This window comes from Strix aluco, chromosome 3, assembly GCF_031877795.1.
Source record: "Strix aluco isolate bStrAlu1 chromosome 3, bStrAlu1.hap1, whole genome shotgun sequence".
Lineage (NCBI taxonomy): Eukaryota > Metazoa > Chordata > Aves > Strigiformes > Strigidae > Strix > Strix aluco.
The window spans coordinates 88,193,662-88,217,651 of NC_133933.1; the positions used below are offsets into that span (position 1 = coordinate 88,193,662).

Consider the following 23,990-nt stretch of genomic DNA (forward strand, 5'->3'; position numbering starts at 1 on the left):
AAACAGTATCAAACAGGGACACTCAATGGCATGTTAAATCAAATGGTGCATACTACCAATTGCTGTTTGAAAGCTGCAAGTTGCGAGATGATCAACCATTGGTTAAGTCAACAGAATGTGTTTTAAATACTTCATCATTTAATGTTATTAAAATAATTTCATATTTGCATACAGAATATCATATGGCATATTATTTACAAAGTAGCTCAATGTCATACAAAATTGTTTACATTCAGTAGAGAAACTTAATTATTCTGGCTAAATAACAAGAAATCAAACCTATTCTCTGTATGCAAACTCTATTTCTTAAACAGCCTGAGCATTTTTCATCTCTTACTCCTCATTGTCCTTTATTGTCAGCTATGATAGCCTCCAGCCAAGGAAACAACTACCTTTGCTTCTGCCAAACTGTTTTGCTTTTACAGCTGGGAAAAGATCAGCATTGATGTGAACATTGTTAAACATCACTGCCTTTTATATATGTATAAAATTCAATTTTTTACCTTACTGAAATAAACTTAACCTTGGTTAACCTGTTACTGAGCTTCCATACTTGGCCTCTTCAACTTTCATTTGTTGCAATTTCAGGCCTGGGTATATTATGATTAAGTTTATAGAATATGTGAACTGTTGGAAAACAGAAATATTTGAACAGAGTAGGGGTTGCACAGAATTTGCTTTCAAAGAATTTTGGCAAGAATGGGTGAATAACATTTTCACTGAAAATAACTCTATTTCTTGACTTACTACTCAAACTTGATTTTATGCAAAACCCTAAAATTACACACATGAAATCAATGGGCATTACTGAAGTAACACAATTCAAATATTTATTGTTTGAAAATTATCTTCTTTTAAAAATAAGTTGGAATTATATTTGACATACAAGAATTACGTCAGTAATAGTGGCAGAACTCTATTTTACGCATTCTTCCACTTTCCTGAAGACAAAGTACCGCTCATGTAAAAATAAGGCTAGTACGAAATTGAGGGAAACACTTAGCCAATATTTCGGTCTATAAAGTTTATGTAGAAAGATCATAAACTAAATTATTTTCAAGAAACTCACAGGATAAACAGAATACCACAAGTTCTCTCAAGGAGCTGACAGAATGCAAGCAAGTGCTTCTAACTGCTATGCGAACTGGAGTAAGAACTGAACAAGTCCACTAAATGAACATATAGCACGTAAAATATGGCAGACATAACAGTATTTATCCACTCCCAAAATATCAATGCAAAAGGGTATCACTTCTATCACTTCCTCTGTCCGAATTACAAAATTTTAAATGAACAGCTATTATGGAGAGTAACAGAATACATTAATAGCATGAGCGTGCTGATTTCCATAAGCTCTCAGTACATTTAGAAACTCACATTAGCACTGGGTCACTTCTCTTAAGTTTAGCAATATACACTCGTACTCAATGTTTTTACTGTTGTGGCCCAGTGGTCTGGAAGCTGAAAACATCCACTAACGATATCCAAAAGTAAAGATGGCCTTTCATTGGTATACTATTAGGTATGAGTATATGTTTCAAAACTAGCATTTGAAATTAAGATATAGAGGCTTATATACACTTATATGCAATCCTTAGATCACTATAAATCCAAATCAGAGAAGTAAAACTATAAGCCCGTGTGTGTATGGAACAGAATACACTGCTATCTGAATAATAACCATTTCTTGAGGTCTTACGTGAAGATGCCAATTAAAACCCACTAATTTCATACCCAGTGTCCACAACTGCTCTGTCACATCTACATTTAATGTCTGTCATACATACCCTGTAGTTCCTGTACTACATGTAGTAGTACATAACAAAACTCCATCTGCCACCATCACCCAACAACTGTGTTCCCAGGCTGTGATTTGCAATTGTTAGAAGCCAAATTTTAAAGTTTGTTAAGCATTTTCTGCTATCCTTCCCTTCAGGATAAAAAAAATAAAATCTGACTGTATCATGGATGTGGATACACTGAATAATAATTTTATTCCTCTGTTACAGAAGATTTCCTAGGTCTGAGAACAAGATCTTTGATAGAGGTAGTGATTTCCTGGAGCTCTTTTCGGATGGTATCTGCTTCTTCCTTCTCTTCCAGGTTATCTGTTGTGTTGCTGTCTCCATGTTCAGTTTTCTTAGTCTGGTTGATCAATTGTTTCACTACTAATCCCTGGTATTTGACTAACAGAGAATGCTGATCCTGAGGGGAAAAAACAGAACAAAACAAAGGAATGTCAATGTTACAGAGAAGGTATAAAGACCTTTAATTAAAGATTAAATTTTAAAAAAGCATTCTCCCATTCTTGCATAAAGAAGGTTAGTGATACATAAATATACTTCCATCAAGGTATTTTGCAACCTAAATTCTGAGAGACGTTCAAAGAGGCAGAAAAATGAAAGTGCATCCATGCTGCAAGAACAGGACAATTAACCACTGAAGCAGAAAAGCAATGCAGTTAGTAGAAAACATCCGTTTTGGCAGATTAGAATATAGAATTTCAGTATTTTTATTTTTGAAAACATACATCTTTCTTTAAAACTGAATTAGAAAAGTTTAAAAGCAACCATGCTCTAGCTGGGAGGAAAAAGAGCACAAAAAATGTCAGTTATAGGAATGATAATATCCCCCAATACATAGCTGTCTCGATGGATAAAGGCAAAAGCTACAGTACTAATAACAGATTGATTTTTAATTTTATTAAAAAATACTGAAGACAGATCCCTGAAATGATAGGTTTGAAATACAATACAGATCAGAGAAATTGTATATTCTGCACATAAAGTAATGATTAGACATGAAACACAAAGGTGTCAGTCTTATGCAGCAGGAATAGTATAAGGTACAACTTTTATGTTCTGTCATAGAAAAAAGGCACTTTCCCCCTAAAAAGCTAGAAAGGAATACCTCTGGGATCTTGCCACTTAGGAAATTAATGATCTGTGGTACTGATCTTCCTGGTGCATGAAGCATGCAGTGGGTTGAAAACTGAAATAACAGTACCGATGTCAGGTGCAGAACAAGAGCTGGATCTTCTGAGACTTTTAGCTGTTCAATCAGAGCTTGTCTATGCTGAAATAGGACTTGCCTAAGGAACAGGAATACATTATATAAAAATATATTTCTTGTTCTGTTTTATAGTAGTTGAAAATACACTCTAAAACATATTTAACTTAATTTTACTGTTCTGCTCTGACCGACCAGTTCTTTATGTGAAATTCTATTTTTTTTTTTTAAAAAAAAGCTAGCACTGGTGTAAGTCAGATTTTGAAAAGCCCCCTAGAGAATTTATAAACTGGTATGTTGTAGTAAGCAGTCAGTCAAGCAAATTAGCTAAACAGGAACCCTCCCCCTGCTCCTTCTCCCATGGAATTAGGACTGTTTGGCTTTGCATTTTTCAGTTAAACAGTCTGGAAAGGAAGGCTGTCTCCTACACATTCTGTGTGATTGCTACCAAACTAACCACCTGATATTTGTGCAGCAAAAGAGCTACACTTCACATACTGTGTATAGAATAAATAAAGTTAAGGTACCTTTCCTTCTTTTTGTCTCCTTTTTTCACCATAATACCACAAATATCCACTGCAGAATCCAGGCATGAAAGAAAATCTTCTATGCTCTATCAAAAAATGATATAAATATTTAATCTGTGTAAAAAAAGGTTACCTACTGTTCACAATTAATCCCACAAACAGATGACTTTGAATACATTTCGAATAAACTATGGAAGAAAAGAAAAAGTGGAAAGTATTTGTTTTAGTGTTAAATACTAAAACAAACTATAATCCATTAGTCTTAAAAATGGAATTAAAGAAGGAATACATGCTCTACAATTATTTACAGATTTTTTTTTCTTAAGAAACGTATCAGTATGGCCTTTTGCATAGAAGAATTAAGAAATTACTTTCCTTTGTACTTACACTGCCATAGTCTGAAGGGGTTTTTTTTTAAATATCTAGGATTTTACTAGTTCAGAAATACATGGGATAACAACCGGGAACATTGGGAACAAAATACAAGAAATATCAACTACTTTAACTGCTGATCCTCTCTCAGCTTTTACTTTTCTTACCTGCACACAAAAGATACACTGGATTCCATCTGGAAGCAAAGAGCTAGGTGACTATCAATATCAAAATGTAAGACCACCTTTCCACCTCTTAAAATTCACAGATATGATACTGTACTTACTCTCACTGATTTACACAATTTCAAAAGATTATTTTGCCTTCACCCTTCACAGCAGCAGCAGTTATGTACCACACTATTTATGTCGGCTGTTTATTAGCATTGTATCAGCAGAACAGAAAATGTCAACTCAAAAGATTCTGGATCACTTTACCTTGCCATTCAGAGAAGTATGCAGTTTAGTTAAAGGACCTTTGGTGTCTTCTGGCAATTTACCTAAAATCTTGGTCCGGACCTGTATGAGACATGAATGGAAATAATTTGTAATAATTAATTACCATTTTAGCTGCAGGCATATTTAAGCAGAAGATAATTAAATATTAAATAAACATCACTGATCTACTTGAGACTGTTAAAAAGAAACTGTTATCTGTGTACCTCACTTGTGATTGTAGAATAATTTTCTGTTGTCATCATTGAATCAGATGCTAGGAAGTTGAAAATAAGATTTGTAATATCTGTACAGACAGTCTTCAACAGGTGTTTGGCTAGATTAGTCTGAGTCTCATCTGTTAAAAGAAATAAGTGATTAAAAGTAACTTCTTATAGTTATCTGATTCCTATGACAGTTATCACAGCACTTCCTAAAACATGGACTCTATCAATCATGATAAAGTACGAGAAAGTTATCTGGATACCTGAAGCTCACATCCCTCATTTGCAGTTGCTTATGGAACACTGTTCAGTGAGAAATGGTCTGTAAGTTCATTTTAATGCATTGCTAGTATTTCAAAGGTGTACCTGTACAAGCAGTGAACTAGTTCCTGTACAATTTTCCTGAACCACTAATGAACAACCACTGCTATCCATCAACAAGTCAAAAGTATGTAAAGGAAGAGTCTACAGGACAAGCAGTTAAACAGAAGAGGAGGCACATGCCCTTAAGACTGAAACAGTAGAATTTTAGAAAAAAGAAGCTGCAGAACACATGTACAAGAACAGAGGCCAATGGGAAATAATTCCCTTTATTCCTAAACATAGGAATATTGTGGTTTTTTGCTAGTGTTTCCTTTTAAGTTTTCTGCAGAGAAAGTTCTAGAAGAAAGTTGAATAGAGCAGAGAATCGTTAAAATGTCTACAATATTTTCCTAATGCTACTTTTCTGTCACAAAATATAGGTAGCTAAAGAAGACACCTTACAAAGTAACCCACTGCAAAATGACCTTTTTGAAAAACTACCCTCAAGGAGCAGGTACTTTCAGTATCAAACCTAAAAGACGTTTTCACAGGGGCTTCTTAGAATCAGGTAGTATTCAATTCTCTCATTAGTGGCACAGGTGACAGAATGAAGTAAGCTTACTAATTTTTTTCTTTTTTCTTCTTTTTTTTTCCCCCCCAGACACTTAAAAACTGGGAAGGAATGCAAACATTTTGGAAGGAAGAACAGGAACCCACAATTATCTTGAAAAAAAATATAACAGACTATAGATATGAAATAAAGATAACATATTTCAGTAAGTGTACAAAGCAATACAATCCAGCATAAGGTCAGCATTCGGCAATGTAAATACATCTCTAAATTTTTCCTTTTAAACTGTTGCTCTTCTTTGACCTTGAAGTAGATTCTGGAATATATTCAACATCCCTGAAGTATCATATTCCATTTTTTAAAGTATATATTTATTGTACCTGTGAAATGCTTAGTTCCCTTTTCAAATAACCGGATGTTGTTGTACAAGTTTGAGAATTCCTCCTGCAAGTCCTTCATAGTCTGTCTTCTGCTAGCTCCAGAGGAAGATGTTGAAGACGTAAAAACAGAACGCACAACTTCCTGGTAAGTTTTTGTTAAAGGTCTTAGAACAGGGAAGAAGAAAAGAGAAAAAGGGAACATTATGCAAAGTGTAAAACTGTAGAAGGTTTTTCCAAATATATCACCAATAGAGAAAGCTACCTCATTACATAGTAAATGTATGGGACGTGAATGCCACAGAATGGTGAGATAAATAAAAAGCAAATAATTGAAATCAGAAAAAAGCACTAGGAAATTAAAATGTACTTTTGTAATTGCAGAAATACTATTGGTTACAGTATGCATGGTATGTAAATGATTGCCAAGGTTTTAACTCAACAACTCCTAAATGGGAACAAGATGAAAGACAGAAAAGATTTTCAGAAGCAACACAATTCACAGACTCTTTCAGGGGTCCGTGGACAAATTTCAGACCAATGAGAGCTGTAAGAGGGGAAGACTTAAGTTGCATTAAAATAGCACAGGCCCTTCTAATGATGCAGTTACCATTGCACTCCCAAGTTTCTCAAGCTTAGGCTCTTACAGTTCTATCACGTCCTTTTTGCCCTAAACACACGTATTTGCATCCTCTCTCTTGTATGGAACATCTTTTAAAGTAAGTTATTCATCTTTGCTTAGATCAGTTTGCTGACCTAGCTTACTACTCAGTTCACACAGGTGCCAGCGGAGCCACAAAAGACAGGAAACATGAACATACACCAAGGGCTGTGCAGAAGATGGAACTGGTGAAACCCCAACATGGATCAGCATAAGGGGGTAGAAATACACCCACGAACCTGACTACATGCTTGCTGACAAAGCATGCAGAAACACCTACTGCTAAGCAGAAGCATTATTTCTCATTACTGTGTCAGCACAGCTTTCTAATACGTAAGTAAATAGGTAACATGGAGCCCTATAGAAAAAGAATATTGTGGTTGACTTCTATCATCAAAACATTTTTTTCTAAGCAGGAAAAGAGACTGAAGAGAAGATTCATCTGAAGTGAATCACAGACTTTATAACTCCAGTCGAATTACTGAAATTACCTCATTAGATGTTCAGCAAGTTCTGTAATAAGCTCTTCAGGGCAATCCTGCATGTGGGTCTTTAAAACATCTTGAATTTCCTCTTGTGACATGAAAGGGAACTCCGGGTGCTTATTCCTACCTGTAGTGGCCATGAGCAACATTAATTGAGAAAACATTGTATTTAATTTTGCTGCAGTTAGTCTGTAGCATGAAACACTGCAGTGCCTCAAAGTCTACACCTCCACAGAAGAAATGCTTTACCGACAATGCAAAAAAGGGATGACTGCATGACAGTTAAATTTTACACACAAAATTTCTCTTTTGATCGCTTAGAAGTTATTTTCTGTAATAGACAACTTAAATAGTGTATGATGGAATGTGTTTTTGGTGAGACATTTCAAACTGCCCAGCCCATCCAATAGTTTAGAAACAATGACGTCACCAAGACCAAATAGGTTTTTTAAAATGCCAAAACTGAATAGAACAGATTTCATGAGGTGGTTGGTTGCTTTTTTTTTAAAACCCCATTTAGTAAAGTACACAGTCATGTAACAGAGAGTATCCTAAACTTGAGGTTACAATATAAAATTCGAGACATGATAAAGCAAGGATATTAAACTAGACAAGTTCCAGTAACAAAATCAACTTGCATGTTGCTTGTAAATACATACTAATTAGTGCATCTGTATTTTGGTTTTGGACAAAAGATAAGGTTTGTCTGCATGCTGCAGAAATTAGTTTTTACATGTAAGAATGAGATCAGGATGATGACAGGGAACCAGAAAAGGACAGGCATTCCGTGTTCCAGGTGCAGCATAAACCACATTTATTCTGCACATAAGGTAACTGAATGAATGGAAATTAATGATGTTCCTAGTTGTGCCACAGTAGCAATAAACAACATACAAAGCTATATAAACAGGTGGAAAGGGAGACTAAATCAGGTTTTGGAATGATCTTATTTATATTTGAATGGTTACATCTGAATTTATCTTGGTATTTTGGTTCAATCTATTTATTACAGCACAGCAATACAAGCAGCAGTAATTGTAAAACATGAAAGGTTACACCAAAATAAAAGGTGCTTTAAACTGTTTTACTCAATAACTGAGTAGTCTTGAAAAATAACTTCATTTATATGTGAATTAGAGTAACCTATGATAGTATCATATAAAATGAAGATGCTGTACTTTACAACTTCAAATATGTTTACAAGTATTTTTCAGTCAGTACTGAAATTCCGGATACTATATATAAAATGGAAGTACACATTTCTAGTACTCCATCGAATAAAAGAAATAACACATAATTATGATTGTTTCATTTGCCACCAGTTTGCTAAGTCTAACAATAGGTGTTTACTTCTGAGGAAGCCATCCACGCTCCTTGTCCTAACAGTAAAGATGGAGAAATGGGCACCAACAGGGAGTGATTCAAACTCATCCTGTAGTACAGATCTAAAACAAGCGAGACAGACTAGGCCTTCAAAGTACCCACTTTCCTCCATTACAAAGTCAGCAGTTATAAAGGGAACTAGCTCAGATGTAGAAGTCTCAGTTAAACAAGATGAATCTTACTTAAAATATTAAAACTTTATTGTGACTATATATTTTACCCTTATGAGGAAAAACATCTTAGTACTGATTCATTGCTATGATTTGTTAATTTAAGCTGATTAAGCTTTGGAACTGGATGAGAACTTATCCATTTATCTTACAGTACTCAGAAGGTGTTAAAAAAACAATATTCATCCCTAAATCTAAGGCATTTCCTACATAAAACCAAATTAAAAACCCCCACAATCCGCCCGCTCTCATTTCCTTTACTTAAATTTTGTTTTTAAAGACTAAGTTATACTATTCAGTGAATACAGTATGCCCACTTCACTTAGATAGCAATATCATATCCATTGACACAATTCTAACAGAATAGTATTCTCAAATTCTTTGATATTTTACTTGATCTTACCAATACAGTGGGGAAAAACAGAGATGTGGAAAAGCAAGTGATAAAAACATGTCGGTATGAGTAAATAGTGCCCGAAATAAAATGACAAACCTGTGCTAGTTGTCTGCGACTCTTCATCGCTGTCAGCGTCCTTTCTTCCTTTCTTCTTGGTTTTCTTAATCTTAATCTCTCTAGCATTACCACCTCCTCCTCCTCTCACGCTTCCACTGCCCTCTGGTGGAGAATTATTTGCTTAGTGCACAGTGAAGTTCTAGCACTTAAAAAGTTTACAGTATTATGGTAATTTATCCACATTACTTGTCAATGGTGAATTAAAAAAACACAGCCTGATTCTAAATGTAACCTACAATACATATTCCAGAATCTTAGGGACCTAAGTTTCATTCTCAAGAAAAAAAAGCAACTGAGTCAAAGCTTTGTTTAAGCTAATAAATGTAAATATTAATTATATCAAATGTACATATCATTAAAAAAAAAAATCAATATCTTTTTCCAGCTGAAAACGGATGAGATACCAGTATCCATAATGTAATGGGAGATTTTCTGTTGGCTGAAAATAGCTTCTTAGTTAGCATTTAGCATTTTTATTCAGTGATGCTGAATAACTGAGCTACTCAAAAATATTCCAGATAATGTAACTTTATTAATTTTCAGAGAAAGAATCCTATGCAGTAAGCGTTTATCCAAAATATTCTTGGAAGCGTGCATTCAATTAACTAGAACACTAATTCTTTTTTGACTATTCCTGGATGACTATAAAGCAATGAGATGTTCCTGTTCTGATAAACATAACAAACTACTTAGTTTGTAGGTCCTGTAATCCATGTATTCACACTGCAGACAGGATCTCAATTTGTAGCACAGTCCCTCTCCACAAAGTAAGCTGTTCTGCTGTTCCCTTTTTCACAGCCTGTTCCCTTCTTTTTTCACTTGAAAGAAATTAAAACTCCAGAATAACTGGTTCTATACACGCACTAAGTCTTGAAAAGGTAGTTATGTTTACATTTAAATACAAGGTCCAAGAGTTCAAGTAACTGCATTACGTAGCAGTACTATCATTTAGGAAAAGGAAACACAAAGACAAGATGCTACTACTCACAAAGCTAACCACATCTGGTATGTGCTGTAGGTGGATGTTTAAGCATTACTTTGCAGGAACAGCCAACCAGTTCACTGTCAGCTAGCAACAGACAGTGTACTTGTGAGACTTTCTGAGTTTTTCACCTCTCCAAAAAAAAGAGTTGGTGTTTTTCACAAGCTTATTTGAAATGTGACTGCATTTAGCTGAGCAGATACAAGCTGTTTGTCAACTGTGCAACATATTAGTTATTTTGGAAACAAGCTCCCTTCATTCTGTATTCCGCTTTAATAGCCATACAGAAAAAGCTGCAATCTGCAGTCAAGATCTTATCCACAAAGAGACGGAGCAGGAGAGACTATTGCCAGAAAAGCTGTATCTCTGACAACAGGAAACGCGGGCTGTAACCTATAGAAAGGAATACAAGAGTACATGCCTCACAGATACTTGTTTGTTGCAAATAGTATTACAAATGGACAATAGAGAATTTGTCTTTAAAACTTTCATTAATCCAATACATGATGGAATCCATATTTGTATGAGCTGCATTAACACTACACCAGGTCAGGTTACACTTAAACAGTATATAGTGATATAGTCATGCACAGACCTTAAGATAGGCAACGTGATTCTGCCATTATACAATAACACCACGTAATCCTTAAACCATGATGCCGACTGTTTTAAGGTAATACACCTAACAGTCCATAAAAAGACCACTTCAGGGTAGAGCTTGCTGATGGTGCAGCATATATTACTTGTGGATATGAATGTGTCTAGACACGTGGATCTATTCCAAACAGCCACCACACAAATGGAGTAAGGCTTGGGATTAATTTAACACAGAATATACCTTAAAGTAAACTGTGTTAATCTCCAAATAACTGCTATGTGTGGAAACAACAGAAAATTGTCTGGCATGGGATTCTCAGAAAAGATGCATAATATTCTCCAAAAAACACCATCTTAATACCTTACTTCTGAATTTAGAGTAATTTCAGAAAAAACTTCTCAAGACTATTAAGAAATATTTTCATTTTCCTGGATCCCTGAAAAGTGGAGAGTAAGAGTGTATCTACACTGTGTAATAAAAAAATGGTACAGAGGTCCTCGAGCTAATACTGGTTTGGTCAGTCCTCACTGCACAACTTAATCTTATATACAAATAAATGAACATTGATTCCTTGCTTCTAAAGCCAGCTGACCTGTGTTGAATGAACTCAAGATATCTTTACGGCACTTCCTCTGCACTTCTAAATCTGAAATTAGTTCTCATGGACATAGCTCAGATACATCTACACCTCCAGTAAAATGATGAGAAGTGGTTGGATTATTTCTTAAATATCTTCAGCAACGGACTGGAGGCAACTAATGGACTACAAAATACAGTAACTTTTTATCTGAATATTTCCAAGGCTAAACAAGACTCTTTTTTTTTTTTTTTTTTTTTTTTTTGGCTTAAACTAAATATTGATGCCTTACCTGTTGCTTTCTTTCGTCTTTCATCTTTTTTGTCTTTTTTATTAGCATATAAATTCTCTAAACCAGCAGTCTGTTTTAAATCTTCTTCAGTGATTAAATTAACAGGGTTATTTTTCATTTCCTAAAATGAAGAACACATACTTAACAACAAAAAAGATATACATAGCAACAAAAGCTACATAGGGAAACATTTAAGCCATCTGGCCATTTTTAAGTATACTAATCTAACACCATGTTTTCCAAGTGCAACACATGAAAAGACATTTATTCTTCTCTTCAAAATTCAGCATCTGATCATACTGTTAGTGTGATGGTGTTCCCCGAGTGCAAATTAATATAATTAAATTACACTGATTACATATACAAACCCTTTCTTCATTATTGCCTTTCTTCTCAAACTGAATTTCGGATGAGATGTAAAGAGATCACAGCAAATAGGAAGTCACATAAACTACACTACAACATCCAACAGGTATTGCATCTTGACCAATTAAAAAAATCTGTACCTTTTCAGCTTTCTGTTGCATCATATCAGAAAACAGATCAGCACAGCTGCTTAGAAATTTCTCACTGACCACAATGGTGTCACTGAAGACTAAACCTGAAGAATTTTTATTTAAAGATCTCATCACTTGCTGAAGCAAAATCCCAACATCTTCTACAGACAATGAACTGGGCAGAAGAGTCTAGGATAAATAAAATAAAAAAAAATTTACATACAATAATCTGTTCTAGAACAGACAGACATACTTGTATGAGAATAAAAAGAATCCACAGACACCCCATTTGATATCTGTTAACTATTTAGAATATATTGCACTTTTAAAATTAAACTAGTAATTTAAGAGTAAACACTATTTTAAATCTTCTGACATCCCAAATCAACGTTGCTCTAGAACATGTGTTACCTCTGGGAAAACACATGTCAACTTCTTCAAAATGCAGCTCAACAGATACAGAGTAACTCCAAACACAAAACAACAGCAGGCCTCCTTACAAGTGACAAAGTAGTGCTGCATGGCCTAAAATTAGGATTTAGCCAGGACAAAATGGATAATATTCCTCTGCTTACTGAAACTGTCATAAGAGTTCAGTTTAAACTGTTTTCCAAAAAATAACCCCACAGAAATATATTGCTCTCTAGCAGAATACATTAACACTAATCTTGAAATGAAAGTTAGTCTCAGGTGTCTATCAACTGAATACTGGTATGTCCTTCCCCTGTTTTTGTTCAGACCAACCTAAAGGCAAATAATGCCTTTTTACTTGCTGTTTTACTTATCTGAATATTCTTCTTTGACAACATGCTGTTTTCACTATACATATGTGAGTTTCCATAAAGTATCATTTGACACAAAAATAAGACTAAATAAATAAATCCAACAACAAGAACTGAAAGGATTGCTTACCGCTACATCTATCCAGTTTCCAGAGCTGATGGCTTCCTCTACAGAGCCTTCAACTTGATCCACAATTTCTTGACCAACACAAGCTGCTCTCAGAAATAACAGCTGTGTGGACTTGTATCTTTTTTTAATGTAGCCTGCTGGGTCGGGGATGCCAAGTCTGTACAACGCATCAAATTCTATAAAATAGTTAGATGTCTGTTACATTTAAGTATCTTCATATACATACAGGATCTTATGTGGTAACTTTTTTTGAAAGCAGGAAATGAAGCATTACATATAGTTTTTATACAAGTAAATGCAGCCTCAAGCTGATGCTGCCCTAAAACTTAGTTCAGTACAAGCTACACCTAAACAGGGCTAACAGAAATACAAAGATTAAATCATGGACATGACTTTGGTCTGAGTTTTGGAAAAAAAATGTTTTTTTCAGATTCTTATACCACTAAATTTATCTTTGCAATTATATCTTCCCAAGGTATTCTAATAGAACATGAACAATATTTACAATATATACAATGTCAAAATGTTTTCAAAAGTTACTCCAATATACTCGTAGAATCATGCAAAGCCTCACAAGCAAAGCATTTCAACTATTTGGCAGTTTATACTTAGACGTTCTGAAAACATTCAAAGACTTTGACAGATACTCTATCAGTCAAGCAATATTACAGAAACACTTAATACTACTACAGTAAATTATGTCAACCTTTTCAAACTGCAAGACTAACTCTTATTTAGGGACTGGCCCTTTGGGACCACAAGGGTACATTTTCCCATAGCTCCTGTTTTAAAACACCATCGTTCAGCATCACTCAGCTTTAAGTTAGACTTGTTTGGATTTAAATCAGGACACTAGTGCTACCCACTCCAGTTTTACAAATCTTATTCTGGAAAAGGTTCTTCCTGTGCATTGCACGCTTGGCTACCTGGACTACTAACAGACAAAGTCTGGTTGTAATCTGGACACCTGGACTGAAACTCCAACCATGTGGGTCAAAAACATGATCATCTGAGAAGTCTACAATGAGCAAAATGTTTCCAGAACAGCAATAAAAGTAGCATTTGTAACTCTGTGAGAAGTAAAGTTAGTTTAGCAGTATGGCTCTCTCTGCTGAAATGCAGTTCTTTGTGATAAAGTAACACATCATTACAAGCAAGATTGTCTTTCAACAAAGAAGTATCAACTACTGTATTGATTTCCACTTATTCTTGTGAGGTTTCACTCTACACATAATCTATATTAGGGTAAGAGCAATAACCTAAACTAGTTTTAGAAAGATATTTTATCTATGAGAATATAGATTAATTACCTAAATAACCATTCTGCTTGAAAAAGGAATCCACCCAGTTGCTCTGTGTTCTGGCATAGATGTCCGGAACAAACACAGCCTTATCCTGTCTCCCACCAACCACGGTGCCTTTTAGACGACCAGTGTTAACAAGTTCTTCTAGCACAGCTACAAGAAGAAAATAAACGAAGCAACATTTTCCACTTCGATATATCCATTAATCAAAACACAGCAATTATTTCCCATTTTGTTTCTTTTTTTTCCCCACCCATTTGTTGTCTGTGCTTGTTCTAGCGAAACATTTCTGAGTTCTAACAACTATTTTTAAGGCTTATGAGAATGTCTTGATAAAAGTTCTGGAAATCATACAGTGTTTCAAAAGAGTAAGCCACAACGGCAGGAACAAAACATTTTTTACTGAAGATATACATGGACAGTTTGAGCTTTTAATTTAGAAAATGTAATCATAAAAGAATCTTTCTCTGTCCAGACAATAAAATATATGAACATTTTATTAATAATGTTCTCTTTCAATTCACTGCTTGCATGTTAACCAAGATGGAAAAAAGAGAGATCTGAACACACCAAAGTGACACGAAAAATTGCTACCTGAGCTGCATAAATGTGAACACCTCCTACTGGTGACCATCTGTTTACAATGTTCACACTGTTGCCAGTAATAACCTCCTGATAATGCACAAACATCGCTGACAAAGAACATATTGGTAACTGGTAGTACCAAAGTACTAAGCCTTTCTTGATGCTAAATAAGGTATTTTCAATCCATTAAAGGTGCACAGTAATATCTGATCTGCCTCCTATATTTGGCTTTTGCCTTTTTGTAAGTCACTAGATATATTAAAAAAAAAAAATAAATCAGTGACATCAACTGCCAAGCTCCATTAAATTCCAGAGCTTTGCTAGACGGCTTTTTTTATCCTCAGTTTGTGTTGATTTCTATTTCGTTAAAAGACAGATTTTACCCTGGAACAGAACATTAAATGGTATCACATGGTATGGCTTCTTTCTCATTAAATATGAGTAGCAGTCAACATTACAACATGCTTAGTACAGCCTATGGAGGTTTAGCTCACCTACACAGGAGAATTTACCTGAAAACATGGTTCCAGCAGAAATACTGCATATTAAATCATTTTTTTGCCAGATATGCCCATAGTGTAGATAAGCCTCTAAAACTGCCACTAACAAAGCTGAACAGTACTTACACTGAAAAAATGTAGAAGAAAGAGAAACTGATTTAAACAAGATGTAGCTTAATGTGATCTAAGACAAGAGCTAGAAATCATGTTCTGCCATGGTTCAGTTACCTTGTATAAAATGGAGCTTGTAAGACATATTCTTAAAATCAAATTAGATTTTTATACTTATTAATAGTTTAGTTATGCTAGAAAATAGAGTCAACGTGTCTATTCTACTTAAGCAATTGTCAGACAATACAGTTTTGTTCTTTGCAATCTCAACTTGTTTTTATTCAAGATTTTTGGAAAAAAGAGTAAAACTTTAACAGATTTTCAAACAATTTTGTGGAGCACTAGCAATGAACTGGAGTCTTTAGAGAAAGGAGGAGAAATTAATATGCCAATTAGTTTTTGTATTATTTCAAGTGCCAGTTCTAAAGCCCTAGGACAGAGAAGGTGCTTTCATAGATTTCACAACCCCTACTACAATTATGCCTAGATAGTCTTTTGTTTTAAAACAAAACAACAGGACCTCTGCAGAACTACTGTAATCTCACATTTATTTTTAAAGGTGATTGAGCAGTTTGTAGTGTCCTATTAGGTCTCTGGCAAAGTCTGGCACAGAAGAAAAGCGTCCCTCCATGCCTGTCCTACACCAGCAACACAATGTTCAGAAATAAAGAACATCTGTGCTTTCATTATGCTTTGTAATTACTATTTCAACTTTAACAGTTTCTCATTTCTAAAATTGTCTTCTACCATAACTTCACACCAGCTTAACATGAATGGCAGCACAGCTATGTGATAGAACCAAAGAATATTATTTCTCTTGTCCAACACTAAATGTTGATTAAATAATTAGCTGTTTGTAAATTATACAAACAATACACTGAATTTTTTTTCAGGAAGAGACACAAAATTGACAAAGACCACTTAAAAACATTGCTAATAATGGCAAACATAAAAAGCAGAGAGTATAAGTCACATCATTAATAGGTATTTTTCAAGTTTCCAGCATTTGTGAAATTGCAATGGTATCTCAGCAACTAGACAGAATAAAATCAAATGTGCTTTGGCAGCGAGTAAAAAGCTCTTTGAAACTTATGAAACTGCAGAGGAAATGAAATACAGTAAGAAAAACTAAAGAAAAAGATGAACAAGCTCCTTAAAAGAAAGTATTAGAAATACACATAGCCATTGTGATGACTAGTGGTGACAGGAAAACACTAGAACTTCAATTCACATTAACATTGTACATGACAAAACGTGACCATGTACTTGCAGGACCTGTTTGAAGAAGACGGTAACTGCATACTGAAATTTTTTGAGTACTGCAACATTACTATAATGCAGTTTAGCAGATTTTCCTTTTAATCCATGAATACCTGGATGGCACATTCCAAAAAAAAAGAGGAAATCTGAAATTGATTATGTGAAAGTAGAGTGTTTATATGTTTTTATTTAAATGCTAAGATTTTAATTTTTAATGAATAAGCTTGTCACAAAGAACAAGAAGGTAAGCAGAGAGATATTATAGTGGAGCTAAAGTGTACAAGGCCCTGAAGGCAAAAAGACCCAATCAAACAAAAGAGAAATATTAACTTTCATGTGAAGAGATAGATAACCATTAAAGAATTTCGAAGACCAGCAGCACTTGGTCATCCAGCATATGAGCCTAATGATGCTTGAAGCAATATTTTGGACAGACTGGAGGGGGTAGTCAAAGAAAAGCTGCAACATTAGAAGTGAGAAACAATTATGTACTGCCTGGAAGTTTCAGCAGTTGGATAGTAAATCTTTAGGCATTTCTATTTAAAAAAGGAACTGTGGAAAATAAAAGTAAACAGTTTAAGGATATGCTTTATCTCTCAGCATATAAAGACATTTAACTAAGAGCATAACAAAAGCTCTGCCTCTGCTATCACAGAGAAAAGTCAATAAATAAAATCCAGAGTAGTTAATGCCATTTGGCTACATAAAATCTGTCCTCTTTTGTGTGCTTCACTGATAAAACTGCCAGTAGCTAAGGGCAAATAACAAAACAGATGGCAAAATGAGTACTGTATTCTTGCATCATTCTGCCCCCAGAGGCATTTCATCAACGTATGCTTTCATTGCTTTAGATACAGAAAACATCTCTTCTGTTATGGATAGCACAAAAGGTTCAACACTTTTTACACTAAAGAGAAACTTATTGTTCTTTGTTCCAAAATCAAGGTTATTACAAAAATGCTTCTTGGAAAGCATACTTCTAGTAACGGAGAACCTATGAATTAACTAACAAACATACAGAACAGTCTGAATGAAACTCACAGTAAAGTAAATGCTCTTGAAATCCATACCGAGTGATCAAGTTACTTACAGGTGTAGGCCTTGGAAGAAAGAAAAACAAAACAATATAAGCTAATGACCTGAAATTGATGTGGAGAGTCTAGAAATAAGAGAGGTTTCTCCAGATGGACAAAACTACATATCTTAGCCCCAGGGTGTGACACAGCTTACAAGGTTTTAATTTTGAACTACTATCAAGTTGTATCTTGTAACAAAGCTACAATGATTATTGTAAGGAAACTTTCACTGTCCCAAGTTTTTCTTTTCATACAAATTGACACAGAAGGTTATTGATTTAGTAAGAAAAAATTATCTATAATCACATGTAGTGGGTAGACATCAGTATGTAACTGACTGGGGATAGATACTCTCCAAACAAATGAAAGAACTACAGATGAACATTTTCTTCAGCCAAAAAACTCAAGTATGTTGTATATTGTTATACTTTTCTTGCGCTCCTTTCAAAAAGGTCCCCATTTCAAAAAAGCGAGTATAATACAACTAAATATTTCACCCCAAAACTGAACTACACTTAAAGAAATCTATAGCTAGGTCTTTATTTTGTTTTCTTTTTCAAACGTAAAAGTATTTTTATATGTAGTTGCAAGTGTTGCAATTTACCGAGTAATCGCAGTGAAGAGACCACGAATGCGTGCTCGATGCCGGGACACAAAGGCTTCTGTAAAAATCACCCCACGGTTTTCCTGGTCTAGCTGTCCATGAATAATTCTACCCAAACGCCTGGATAATGCCTGTAAATAGAAGCTGGGATGACTGCTAAAATTGTATATTAACAATGGTAAACAAAAATTAATAAAAAAATTTGTATTAACAGATCAGCAAATTAGTTTTGCTAAGACAGACAAAATATTCAGAAATGAGGACTACAAGGAGAAATTACTCTTTAGTTATATTGAGAATGTGTCTTACTACGTGTAAGGTGATGCCGTTAGGGCCCACACCCCAAACTTCAGGGAATCCAGCTTTCCTCACAATGCCCTCTTCTATCAGATATATGTGTATCTCATGATGAAATAAAACTTTCCAAAATAAATAAGTAAGGTTTAGAGATGCACAGTGAAAACTAAGATTTAACCTTCATATTAATTTTGCATGAACCAGTGGCAGACAAATTCGCTATTCATTTTTTCAGTCAAGATAAAAATTAGCAACAATAAACACAACAGGTGCAAACAGTTTATAAATGTGCATCCTTGTAAAGCGAACTAAACCCAGGAAATACTGTCCAGGAAACAAAAAGAAACTATGTAATAATTTTTGTATGTTAGAAATGTTTTTGTAGAAGCTGATCACGTGACAAATATTAGACGAAATCTGGTCATAAATCGAGTCAACAAGGTTGTCTGTGGTACCTAATATGACTGTTCATCTAACACATGCCACAGGATCATCCTTTGAAAAAGTATCTTCCAAGCAAAATCCAACCTTGACCAAAAGTCAACAATGGTAAGACAATTCTCCCTAATCCTTTTAAACACTACAACAGTCACTAACAAAGGTAAACAGTTTTTTCTTTCTACTCTGAATGTCTGGCTTCAGCTTCTAGAAACGAACATTTATTTCACCTTTTCTGAATAAACTGAAAGGTCTCTACCACTGTATTTCTGCCTCCTGGGTAGCTAACAGGACTGATAAAATTACCCCTACGTCTTTAATATCTGAAAAAAAAAAATTTTCAGATCTTATACTAATCTAACCTATTCCTAACATTACTAACCCTAATCTGTTCCTAACAGTTATAAAGATTCTGAAGAGATTTTGCCCAGTAGTGAAAAGGCAGACATCAACCTCTATCTGTGAATAGCTGTTACACTGCAACCTTTATTATCTAATACTTTTCTGCTTAGAATGACAAACAGCTCATTACAATTAAAGCCATGAATATTGCAAAGATAACAAAAGAAGGTGAACACAATCAATTCTACATTTGCTAGGTCGGTGGCTTGCATCACCTGTATCAGGAAGTCTCCCGGAAGGTCGTATGCCTTGCAGAGTTCTGATATTGTCACCTGGCCAGTTTCCTGTAGTTTATCATTTATTTCTTCTGCTAATTGATCCAGGTAACTCCTTATTTAAAAACAAGAAAAAAAAAACCCAACATATTAAGTGTGAACTTCAAGATCAACCTGTTAGTCACATGCTGAATTATTAATTGACCTCGCACTATACCTCCTTCTGTTGCATCTTTGCAAAAATAAACTGAAATTTATTTTAAATGAATAAAGGAGAACAATGTCAGTGAAAATATGGGGTGTTTTTTTTTAATACTGCTAACCAGGTAGGTAGTATTAAAATTGGTCATTTATTAGCTTATATGAAACTGTCAAAAAGCAGGAACAGGAACACATTATATGTCAGTGAGACTACTATATGTCACAAGGGCTTCAGTGAGCAAGATAGGTCTTAATTATTTCAAGAGAGCCAGGAAGTTCACATTCTTTGCCAAGAATAAATCCTGCAGCACAATCAATAATAGAAACAACCCCTTAAGAGTATCACTTCAGTGGTTGTTAGTGTGCTGAATGCCATGAAATAACTTGCTCGTACATCTTAGACTTGTGAGGTAAAGCAAGAAGTGGGAAAAAATGAGAGGGTTTGTCAATAGCTGAGGCAGACAGAAAGCCACACAGCAAATGAGATCTGGCTGCTGCACACAAAAACACCCGGTAAGAAACGAAGCCTCTCAACTGCAGGACACTGGGCAGAGACATTCAGTAAGGCCTTTGCTCCAAGGATTCACTGGATGCTCTGCTGAGATAGGCTTCACTTGCCATTCGGAAAAGAAGAACTAATCACCACCAAGCACTGATCGTCACCAAGCAGTCCTAGTAGCAGTCAAGAAAAATGTATTTCACTTCAGAAACAACAAAGGCTGGCCAACACTTTTACTCTGCATTATAAAAAAATAGATGTGAATTATACATATTGCTCCTGAAAGTACTCACTCATTTATAAGCTGTCCCAGTACAAGCTGAATAGTTTTTTCAGATTTAACGATGTCATTAGCTCTGTTTTCAATGTGCAGAAGGTCCACATTTATTACCTAAAAAAATACCCCCAATGAAACCTCTTATCCGCACTTTAAATTGAAATTAATTCTGAAACACTGAGATATTATATTTACACATTCCTATGTCTTAAGGAATTTTTTTCTACTATTGCATTTTCTACTTTTGCTTTTATTTTTTTCTACTGTTGCATACATACACAGTTAATCTGTGATTTGGAATAAAGCAGCAACGCTTTAGGAGGACAAAGCTCTCTTTGCAACTGTGACAAGGTTAAAAGAAATCTATGTAATAAAAAAATTCCAGAAAGCTAAGAACAGAAGATACTAAATTGTCTTTCAGAGAGGTTTTCTGATTCCAAGTAATTTTACTCAAGCCAGAAGGGAAAATTAGTCACAGAGGAAAACTATTGGAGGATAAAGATTAGTAGAGACAAGAGGTTAATGAAGGAAGAGGGAAGATTCAAAGAGACAAGCAAAGTTAATTATGCATGCTCTCGCAGCTTTAAATTTAAATGGGAAACATATTTCTTTTCTGTTTGCCTCCCTTAGTTTACAAAGGAAGAGTACATAAGAAAATCTGTATATTTTAGTGGTGATTTCAGAGGTCCTAGATTATCATCATGCAGAGAGGAGCTTTCAATAAAGCAGTAAATGGATGGATTAAGTAATCTGCAGTATTCTCACATGAGCTGACAGCTGTTCATAAAGTTTGTTTTCTTTTAAAAAAGTAATTTAGTTGGAGTATAACTGATGAACTCCATATTTACAATATACATGGTGAAAAAAGAAAGAAGTATATAGTTTTTTATTACTAAGAAGTTACCTGTTGTAAGTCAACAATGTTTACTCGACCTTCAAAAAAAAAGTACAAATATACTTTTAGTACATAAAACATGTTTGAACAGATTGAGAATATAGCATAGTCCATCACGTACAGAATATTTCTTCATTACTTTTTTACAAAAAAAAAAAAAAATCAATTAAACCAACTTCAGCTTTATATATTGTCAAATCGCAGAAGCCACAGGTGTTCAGTGCAAGATATCCCATGTTGTTCCACCCTATGGCCTTCCTGACAATCCAATACAGAAATTCCAGAAGTTAAAATCACTGTTCAAACTCCCTCCCAATTAGTTTTTGCCTCAATGCTGATCTGGATTTGACCACTTGTCTATGGGTATCAAAATGGAGATTGCCAAAACTTTCTACCTTTGCATGATGCTACTAACAAAATCAAACAACTTTAAATTCAGTTTAAGCTATCATGCTGATATGACAGACAATGGCATAACACAAACTGAGGCATACTTTTGGTAATCATAAAAAATGACTAATCTGTATGAACATAATAAGGAAGTTAATTTTCCAAACATACGATGCCATGAAATTAATTCTTAAAGATAACTACAAGTACAATATACTGTCTTCTCATTAAAACCATCGACAAAACCTGTGTGAAGCATATTTAATTCTTTAGATATCTAAGTCAGACCTTACAGAGAAGATGGCTCTTCATACTAGTAAATTAAAAGACCCATCAATGACAATTTAAAAATATTATTACTAATGACATGAAAGGAGAATAATTTTTGAAATTCTGAGCCAAGGCCAAACATCTGAGCCAGATACCTAGCCATAGCAAAATGCCAAATTTCCTTCAAAGGGTTCATAAGCCACTTCTACCTCAGAAATTCTGCATGGGTGACAATGAACCAAGTAACATATCTTGATATGCTTACCTAAAAGCCAAACACAGATCTGAAGTGAATATAAAATAATAGTAGGTGAATTAACATGTAGATGAAGCAATAGGAAACAAGCTCACTTTTTTGCAAGATTAAGGGTACTGAAGAGAACTTTCGAATTCTTCTGTAGTCTTCAAAATTAACTTCCAAATCCAGAGGAGGAAAGCAAATGCCACACTTACCACCGCAAACATGAAGCTCATCCCGGATCTCCTTACTAATCTGTGCTGGAGTGACATACTCTTTTCCATCAAGTGTGTGCACTACTTCCAATTGCTTTTCTGCAATCAGTTTAGTGACAATTTCTATACAGTTCCGCTCTGACAATCTATCAACAGCATAAAGAAAGATCAATTATTCTAAGTAAGTACTTGCTAAAATTACCTGTAAATTAATGTTTCAAAAATACTAAACACAAGGAGTACAATGATGATTACTTGCTGTTCTGGGTGAATACTTTTTAAGACAAAAAACTAATTTCAGGATCCTACTTATTGCCTCCCCAAATCGTCCATGTGGCTTCACTTATGCGGGTCATCCCTCTAAAACAACTTTTTTCTGGAACAGCTGTCAGTCCCTTCTGCTGTAAGAATGCACCTGCCTGCATATTTAGGAACGGCTGTGCTTACAGAATTCGTGTCTTTGATCCTTCTGTACTTTTTTAAGGTTTTTTTTTGCTTGTTCGGGATTTTTTTTTTTTTTTTTTTTTTTTTTGAGTAAATTCTGGGTAACAACCTCAACTGCTCAACAGCACATAAGGATGACACAAAGCACAGGAGCCGTGACGGTGTTTAGCAGCTCGAACTGAACGGCGATTACCGGCCCATGCACTTTCGTGGACCCGCATACACTCTCTAGGGACCCCGGACGCCCCTTCGGGGCTCCTAATCACCAACCCCTGATCGGCGCCAGTCAAAGGGGGGCTGCAGAGGGGCGGTGCATGCCTGAAGCCCCCGGGACCCCGCTGGGTGCCAGGACCAGGGGCCGTGAGGGCGGAGTGGGGGCAGGGAGTGGAGGGCCGCCGGCGCAGGGAGGGGGCGCCGGCAGCGGGAACACCGGCGGGCGGGCTCCGAAGGCCGCAGCGGGTACCGGCGCCGCGCTGCTCACCTGTGGGCCACCTCGGCAAACTGCGCCCGCTGGAAATCGGCCGCCAGGCGCCGAATCTCCTCCCAGGCGGCCGCCATCGCCGCCTCGCCGCTACACGTCAGCCCCCACCGGGCGGGCTACGGGCAGCGAGTGGGGACAAACCTCCTCCCCGCGGCCTCCGCCTGCAGCGCCGCCTGTCGGGCGGGAGCCGTCCCTGCGCTGCCGGGCCTCGCCGCAGCCATGGTCATTAAAAAAAAACAAGGAAAAAAGAAAAAAAAGCATTTCCCCACGCGGGCCTGACTCCAGCAGCTGCAGCAACCGTGGACGTAGCCACGAGAGCCGGCGAACCGTGTTGTCAGCAGCAGCGAGGCCCGCGCGGTGCCGCCACGGCTGACAGGGGTGCGGTGTTCCGCGGTGCGGC

The 23,990-nt window shown here is 35.8% G+C and overlaps 1 protein-coding gene across 1 annotated transcript; it reads right to left on the reverse strand.

Moving 5' to 3' along the window:
* Positions 1-116: 116 nt before the first annotated feature.
* Positions 117-23,990, reverse strand: UFL1 (UFM1 specific ligase 1). Its single transcript, XM_074819509.1, has 19 exons — positions 23,591-23,990; positions 22,666-22,811; positions 21,562-21,590; positions 20,674-20,771; positions 19,681-19,795; positions 18,329-18,459; positions 17,690-17,748; positions 14,199-14,345; positions 12,889-13,064; positions 11,986-12,165; positions 11,480-11,600; positions 9,010-9,132; positions 6,970-7,090; positions 5,821-5,984; positions 4,570-4,700; positions 4,346-4,426; positions 3,537-3,622; positions 2,911-3,091; positions 117-2,205 (listed from the first exon to the last, which is right to left on the reverse strand). Exons 1-19 carry the CDS (start codon positions 23,665-23,667, stop codon positions 1,993-1,995), a joined length of 2,379 nt encoding a protein of 792 aa, XP_074675610.1. The 5' UTR covers positions 23,668-23,990; the 3' UTR covers positions 117-1,992.

Bases quoted from the DNA above. Each gene is read 5' to 3' on its own strand.
- UFL1 (XM_074819509.1), bottom strand. From the start codon at position 23,667: ATGGCGGCCGCCTGGGAGGAGATTCGGCGCCTGGCGGCCGATTTCCAG. The intron at 20,772-21,561 runs GTAACTTCTTAG...GTATTTTTTTAG, and splicing joins ACATTGTTGACTTACAACAG to GTAATAAATGTGGACCTTCT. The intron at 17,749-18,328 runs GTAAATTGCAAC...CTTTCTTCCAAG, and splicing joins CTCTTCACTGCGATTACTCG to GCCTACACCTGTAAGTAACT.